At 46.3% G+C, this 8,755-nt stretch overlaps 2 protein-coding genes across 2 annotated transcripts; one reads left to right on the plus strand and one right to left on the minus strand.

The window, feature by feature from the left end:
* Nucleotides 1-544: 544 nt before the first annotated feature.
* On the minus strand, nt 545-2,272 carry LOC132851173 (coagulation factor V-like). The gene has a single exon (XM_060877811.1). It carries the CDS (start codon nt 2,270-2,272, stop codon nt 545-547), a length of 1,728 nt encoding a protein of 575 aa, XP_060733794.1.
* Nucleotides 2,273-3,136: 864 nt separating this feature from the next.
* On the plus strand, nt 3,137-8,312 carry slc30a4 (solute carrier family 30 member 4). The gene is made up of 7 exons (XM_060878485.1): nt 3,137-3,598; nt 3,891-4,037; nt 4,177-4,330; nt 4,416-4,623; nt 5,021-5,126; nt 6,580-6,714; nt 6,998-8,312. Exons 1-7 carry the CDS (start codon nt 3,211-3,213, stop codon nt 7,150-7,152), a joined length of 1,293 nt encoding a protein of 430 aa, XP_060734468.1. The 5' UTR covers nt 3,137-3,210; the 3' UTR covers nt 7,153-8,312.
* Nucleotides 8,313-8,755: the final 443 nt, after the last annotated feature.

Here is an 8,755-nt window from a genome sequence, read left to right on the forward strand (position 1 = left end):
AGACCGACACCAACAACTGAGTACAGGTCGGTTTGTGTCCTCATACTGACGTGTAACATGGCGGCGTTTACAGTCGTGTAGCTTCACCTCAGGATCTTTAACCCCAGACGAGCGGTGAGTATTCGGTCACTGGCTGTTTGGCCTCGCGAGCGCGCGCGCGCGCGCCTGTCAGTTAGCAACAGTGACTTTTAGCTCACACTGAATAATGACATGTAATTCACCTGAGTGTCATGATTAAAGTGATTAAAGTGATTAAAGTGATTAAAGTGATTAAAGTGATTAAAGTACACATTCACGGGGTTCTTTATAAAATCATAATAAATTAATCTGAGACACTTTATAAGAACAATACACGGCTTTGTTGTTAGCAATGTGCTAATTTTATTGTCCATTAAAAACATCTCGATACCAGACGGTGTTTGTAAATAAAACTCTATGTACCTCAAATATCTCCATATTAACAGTTAAACTGACAGATTTAAAGATGATAAATATTTGTGAAATGAAGAATCTTTAGGTGGATTTTAAGTTGTGAAGAATAAAGTTAGCTGAAGATACCTGTACTTACTGACGTGTGGAGTACTGACAGACTGACTGACGTGTGGAGCACTGACAGACTGACTGACGTGTGGAATACTGACGGACTGACTGACGTGTGGAGTACTGACGTACTGACTGACGTGTGGAGTACTGACGGACTGACTGACGTGTGGAGTACTGACTGACGTGTGGAGTACTGATGTACTGACTGACGTGTGGAGTACTGACAGACTGACTGACTTGTGGAGTACTGATGTACTGACTGACGTGTGGAGTACTGACGGACTGACTGACGTGTGGAATACTGACGGACTGACTGACGTGTGGAGTACTGACGTACTGACTGACGTGTGGAGTACTGACGGACTGACTGACGTGTGGAGTACTGACTGACGTGTGGAGTACTGATGTACTGACTGACGTGTGGAGTACTGACGGACTGACTGACGTGTGGAGTACTGACGTACTGACTGACGTGTGGAGTACTGATGTACTGACTGACGTGTGGAGTACTGATAGACTGACTGACGTGTGGAGTACTGACGTACTGACTGACGTGTGGAGTACTGACGGACTGACTGACGTGTGGAGTACTGACGTACTGACTGACGTGTGGAGTACTGACGTACTGACTGACGTGTGGAGTACTGACGTACTGACTGACGTGTGGAGTACTGACGGACTGACTGACGTGTGGAGTACTGACTGCGTGATTGACGGACGCGTGGAGTACTGACGGACTGACTGACGTGTGGAGTACTGACAGACTGACTGACGTGTGGAGTACTGACGTACTGACTGACGTGTGGAGTACTGACGTACTGACTGACGTGTGGAGTACTGACGGACTGACTGACTTGTGGAGTACTGACTGACTTGTGGAGTACTGACGGACTGACTGACGTGTGGAATACTGACGGACTGACTGACATGTGGAGTACTGACTGCGTGATTGACGGACGTGTGGAGTACTGATGTACTGACTGACAAGTGGAGTACTGACGGACTGACTGACTTGTGGAGTACTGACTGACGTGTGGAGCACTGACGGACTGACTGACGTGTGGAATACTGACGGACTGACTGACGTGTGGAGTACTGATGTACTGACTGACGTGTGGAGTACTGACGTACTGACTGACGTGTGGAGTACTGACGGACTGACTGACTTGTGGAGTACTGACGGACTGACTGACGTGTGGAGCACTGACGGACTGACTGACGTGTGGAGTACTGACGGACTGACTGACGTGTGGAGTACTGACTGCGTGATTGACGGACGTGTGGAGTACTGATGTACTGACTGACAAGTGGAGTACTGACGGACTGACTGACGTGTGGAGTACTGACGGACTGACTGACGTGTGGAGCACTGACGGACTGACTGACGTGTGGAATACTGACGGACTGACTGACGTGTGGAGTACTGACGGACTGACTGACTTGTGGAGTACTGACTGACGTGTGGAGTACTGACTGCGTGATTGACGGACGTGTGGAGTACTGATGTACTGACTGACAAGTGGAGTACTGACGGACTGACTGACGTGTGGAGTACTGACGGACTGACTGACGTGTGGAGCACTGACGGACTGACTGACGTGTGGAGCACTGACGGACTGACTGACGTGTGGAGCACTGACGGACTGACTGACGTGTGGAGCACTGACGGACTGACTGACGTGTGGAGCACTGACGGACTGACTGACGTGTGGAGCACTGACGGACTCATTAACAAAGAATCAAGCAATCATGATGAAGGAGCTTCCTGAAGTTCTCAGGGACAATCTGTTAAACATCACGCAAATTAAAAAAGCAGAGCTGGAGTAAAGACCTTCGACATACCTGGTTCCATAACATGCAGATGGAAAGGTCATGGAACAACAACTGCTCATCCCTGGGCAGGTGAACCTCCTGAGATGTCTCACCATGCTCTCTGCTTTCATTAATGACAATGTTTAATCCGTTCCTCAAGCTCACACTAAACTCCTCCACTGAAACACAAGCACAGAGAGAGACTTGTGAAATCATCTACATCATCTGTGCAGCAGTCCTGGGGCTTTACACACCATCCCATGGAACACGTTGGAGAAGAGAAGGATGTAAAGATCTCCACATGGAAGAAATGTTCTAGCAGAATATTCTCATCATCACCTTCTGTGGGATCTCGAATTGTTTGCTGAATCTGATCACATGTTTTGGCTTCTTAAAGTTGTAAAAAACCAAAACAAACAAAAATAAAACAAATTAGAAAACTTTTTAAAGCTATAAAGTGAAAGTTTAAATGTTAAGATTAGAGCTGTAGTGTGTTAGAGAGAGAAAACATCAGTAGAGATCTGTTTAAGGTCATGGTTTTGTTGTTCCAGGTGGTTTGATGTGAGAGTTGTTGCACCATGAGAAGGAAACTCGGACGCTCCTGTTCATCTGTCACTCAAAACTCACAGCTGGATTCACATCACAACAGCTGAGTGATCCTTATTTTCCCACTGCGCTCTCTCTCTCTCTCTCTCTCTCTCTCTCTCTCTCTCTCTCTCTCTCTCTCTCTCTCTCTCTCTCTTCTCTCTCTCTCTTCTCTCTCTCTCTCTCTCTCACCCCCCCCTCTCTCACTCCCCCCCCCCCCCCTGTCTCTCTCCCTCTCTCTCCCTCTCTCTCTCTCTCTCTCTCTGACTGATGTCGGGGGCAGACCTGCTGTCCCGTGTGAGCTCCATGTTCCACAGAGAGAGAACAGACTGGGAGCTCAGTGACTCTGCCGCCTTTGACTTCTCTGAGGACTTGGTGGAGGACGAGATGCCCAGGTTTAATAAGTTGAAGGTGGTCGTGTCGGCCGAGATGGACGAGTACACCGGGTCGTCTCCGAACGGAGCTGCTGTCAGCACCTTCATCAGAAGTGGAGAGGATGATGACGACGACTCGCTGCTCGGCTCCACCTCCGGGCTGGGGGCGGAGCCGTGCAATAACTGTGCTACGAGGAAGGAGGACGTCAAGCGGCGCAAAGTGATGAAGAAGCTGGTGATGGCAGCTGTGCTGTACTTCCTGTTCATGATCGGAGAACTCGTAGGTAAAAAAACAAAAAAGGACGCCGTTAAAGAAAAAAACATAAACAATAATAAGACCTCTCACTCTGTGTGTGGGTGTGTCTGTGGGTGTGTCTGTGGGTGTGTCTGTGGGTGTGTCTGTGGGTGTGTCTGTGGGTGTGTCTGTGTGTCTGTGTCTGTGGGTGTGTCTGTGGGTGTGTCTGTGGGTGTGTCTGTGGGTGTGTGTGTCTGTGTCTGTGGGTGTGTCTGTCTGTGTGTGTGTGTCTGTGTCCGTGGGTGTGTCTGTGTGTGTGTGTGTGTGTGTGTTTTCTCCAGGTGGCTACATGGCGAACAGTTTAGCCATCATGACTGATGCATTACACATGCTGACTGATCTGGTGGGGATCGTGGTGTCTTTACTGGCTCTGTGGCTCTCAGCCAAACCACCAACACACACTTTCAACTTTGGCCTGCACAGACTGGGTACACACACACACACACACACACACACATACACACACACACACACACATACACATACCTCCATTCCACTCCTCAGTACTGTTTCTCTGTATGAAAGTGTAACATGTGTGTGTGTGTGTGTGTGTGTGTGTGTGTGTAGAGGTGATGTCTGCAGGAATCAGTGTGTTGTTGATCTACATCCTGACTGGAGTGCTGCTGAATGAAGCGGTACAGAGAACAATCCATCCAGATTTCACTATTGATGGAGACATCATGCTCATCACGGCTGCCGTGGGCGTGGCAGTCAACCTCATGTGTGTATCACTTACTGATTGTGTCATGGATTATTATTACTGTCATTATCACTGCGCTAAATTTGGTGTGTGTGTGTGATTGTAGAATGGGGTTTCTCCTCAACCAGTCAGGTCACCTCCACTCCCACTCCCACTCTCATTCTCACTCCCACTCGCAGAGGCGGGGCCATGGACAGGGGCAGAGTCAGCACTCTCACGGCAGCTTAGCGGTGCGAGCTGCATTTATTCACGCACTGGGGGACCTGGTACAGAGTGTCGGCGTTCTGATCGCCGCATATATCGTCAGGTTTAAGGTACACACACACACACACACACACACACACGTTCACGTACACACACTCACACACGTTCACATACACACACACACACACACACACACACACAAACTCACTTTTAAGGCTCGGCCCAAACTATTGCTAGGACCTTGACTGCATTAATGGTTCCGTGAGTGTGTTTGTGTGTGTGTGTGTGTGTGTGCTCGTGTCTGCACGTGTGTGTACACGCACGTGTGTGTGTGTGTGTGTGTGTGTGTTATGACCAGTGTGTTAGATGGTTTGTGTCCTGACACAATGTAGCTTTTCACTGCTATATCACTGTGTGTGCTTGATATTTGAGAGTGTGAAGCTTTATTGTGTGTGTGTGTGTGTGTGTGTGTGTGTGTGTGTGTGTGTGTGTGTGTGTGTTTTCTAGCCGGAGTATAAGCTGGCTGATCCTGTGTGTACTTACATATTTTCCGTGTTGGTACTTTTCACCACGCTGCACATCATCAGAGACACTGGCCTCATCCTGCTCGAGGGTAACGCACTCTCTCACACACACACACTCTCTCACACACACACTCTCTCACACACACACACTCTCTCACACACACACTCTCTCACACACACACTCTCTCACACACACACACTCTCTCACACACACACACTCTCTCACACACACACTCTCTCACACACACACACTCTCTCACACACACACTCTCTCACACACACACACTCTCACACGCACACTCTCTCACACACACACTCTCTCACACTCACACACTCTCACACACACACTCTCACACACACACACTCTCACACACACACTCACACTCACACACACACTCTCTCACACACACACTCGCTCACACACACTCGCTCACACACACACTCTCTCACACACACTCTCTCACACACTCTTTCACACACACTCTCTTTCACACACAGTCTCTCACACACACACACTCTCTCACACACACACTCTCTCACACACACACTCACACACACACACACACTCTCACACACACACACACACTCATACACACCCACTCTCACACTCACTCTCTCACACACACACGCACACACACTCTCACACACACACACACTCTCTCACACACACACTCTCTCACACACACTCTTTCACACTCTCTCACACACACTCTTTCACACGCACACACACACACACACACTCTCACACACACTCTGTCTCATTCATACTCTCTCACACACACACACTTACTCACTCACTCACTCACACACACACACACACACACACACATATACACACTCACGTGCTCACTCATACTCACACAAACTCAGACACACAAACACACTATCTCTCACACATACACACTCGCTTACTCATAGACACACATACACACACTCTCTCTCTCACACACTCGCACAAACTCACACCCAGATTCACATACTCTCTCACACACTCTAACTCTCTCTCTCTCTCTCACACACACACACAATGGTAACACAGAGGAAACCATACTCACACTCCAGCTTTCCATCACACACCATCTCTCTCATCTCTCTTTCTTTCTTTTTTCTGCTTTTCTTCTGTTTTCATCTCCTAAATTTATTAATTTATTCTCTTCTCTTTTTAAAAAAAATTGTTCTTTGCTTTTTCTGTCATTTCTTTAGTTATTTCCATTTACACTGGACACTTGTGGGCGGAGCTATAAATATTGTGGCTCACTGATTGGTCAGACACTGTGGCATAGTGTAGTGCTTGTCTGATGAGCTTTGTGTACATTGTGTGTAATCACAGTTGTGTTTGTGATTATCATTGAGATGGTAACTGTAATACATGTGAGTGACCACTAGAGACATTCATCTCACTGTGTGTGTGTGTGTGTGTGTGTGTGTGTGTGTGTGTGTGTGTGTGTGTGTGTGTGTGTGTGTGTGTGTGTGTGTGTGTGTGTGTGTGTGTGTGTGTGTGTGTGTGTGTGTGTGTGTGTGTGTGTGTGTGTGTGTGTGTAGGTGTTCCCAGACACCTGAAAACGAGCGTGATGAGGGAAGATTTGTTAAAGCTGGATGGTGTGGAGTCGGTGGAGGATCTGAAGGTCTGGGCTTTAACCGCTGATCGTACTGTGGCTCTTGCACACCTTCAGCTTGGTGAGACACACACACACACAAACACACACAGACACACACACACACACACACAGACACACACACACACAGACACACACAGACACACACATAACCTCCTGTTTCAAAGAATAAAAACATAAAGGATTTTTAAAAAACAGTTAAACATTGGATTGTTGTTAAGCATCAGTGTGTAAACTAGTAGTAAGTCTGTACACACTGTTAATCAACAGCTAATAATGTTTGAACAGTTAAGCTCCTCCCACTTTTCTAAGAGTGTGTGTGTGTGTGTGTTCCTCCTCTCCAGCACCAGGAAGCAGGGGTAACTGGGAAGAAGTGCAATCTAAAGCTCGTCACCTGCTGATGATGTCACACGGCGTGTCACACTGCACAGTGCAGATGGAGAGCCACACACAGCGAGGCACGCACTCCTGCTCTAACTGTGTGTTAACCAGTGCCTAATTTCTCACACACACACACACACACACACACACCACACAGTCGCTCTCCTTCTTCATAAACAGGTTGCTATGCAACAGCGAAATGCGCCAAAGCCGGTACAAGTGTGTTTTTAGTGATTCAATCGGGAGCTTTTTCATTCATGACTCATGATTCATTTTATTTTATTTTCACCTTTTTCTCACACACACACACACACACACACACACACACACACACACACACAATCAGTAAATGGTAAATAAACCCACTGTTAGCTTGAACATTGACATTTTTATTTACATTTAATTCGTAAAAACACTCCATGTTTTCTTCAGTCGTAGGTTCAGTCTGGATTAATTGAACCTGAGTCAGTATTGAATCCTGGATGAAATGATCCCGAGTCCTGTGTTAGGTCTTAAGCAGTACATCATATCAGCTGGACTCTGTCAGGACCCGTCACTGATCTCAACACAACTCAGTTAAACATTTGTTATTTCATTTGAATGTCTTTGTTTAACTCAGATATTTGTGCATCAGCTCCATGATCTAACTGATTTGGGCTGATCAGAAACACAGCACAGATTTTCTTTACTCTTGATACTCAGTACGATCATTTGTTAGCTGAATATTAAGTTATCAGACAAGATGGAAAAACTCTGTGATCCCAAAGTGCAATAAAATTCCTGAATTCCATCTTAAACCTTTAGTTCCTTCTTGCTCTCAGATGATGCACTGAATCAGACCTTAACATTCTGTCACCTGAACAGTTTAGTTGGAATGTTACAGAAGTGTTTCAGAGCCCAGATGATTGACAGGATGCAGTGTGCCTTTATCCATCCTGTTCACCTTGTGGTATAAACATCTGGAAATCACTTTATTTTTAATTCTTTTCTGTTTTATTTTTTCCACAAAAAGAAATGTTTTTGTGATTCTTGTATTTGTGACAAAAACACAATCTATGCCTGTAACTGTTGTTGATTTGATTTGTTTTTGTTGTTTTTTTTAATTCAGTTTGATTATTTTTTTTTACATAATTTGTCGTCGTCTGATGTTTTGCACATTCCAGTATAATGAGTAGTAATTAATCCTTTTTGTTTGCAGTATTTATGTTACACTAAAACTGTGTGAGAGAATCATATCCTTCAGTAAAATAAACCTGTTTTCAAGTCCTGCACAAGAAACTCACTCACATTCTACACACACACTCACAGACACACACACACTCTCACAGACACAGACACACTCTCACAGACACAGACAGACACTCTCACAGACACATACACAGACACACACACTCTCACAGACACGTACACAGACACACACACTCACAGACGCATACACACTCTCACAGACACATACACAGACAGACACACTCACAGACACATACACAGACAGACACACTCACAGACACATACACAGACACACACACTCTCACAGACACGTACACAGACACACACTCACAGACGCATACACAGACACACTCTCACAGACACTCACAGACATACACAGACAGACACACTCACAGACACATACACAGACACACACACTCTCACAGACACATACACAGACACACTCACACAGACACAGACACACTCTCACAGACACATACACAGACACACACACT

Source organism: Tachysurus vachellii, chromosome 9 (genome assembly GCF_030014155.1).
Source record: "Tachysurus vachellii isolate PV-2020 chromosome 9, HZAU_Pvac_v1, whole genome shotgun sequence".
NCBI lineage: Eukaryota > Metazoa > Chordata > Actinopteri > Siluriformes > Bagridae > Tachysurus > Tachysurus vachellii.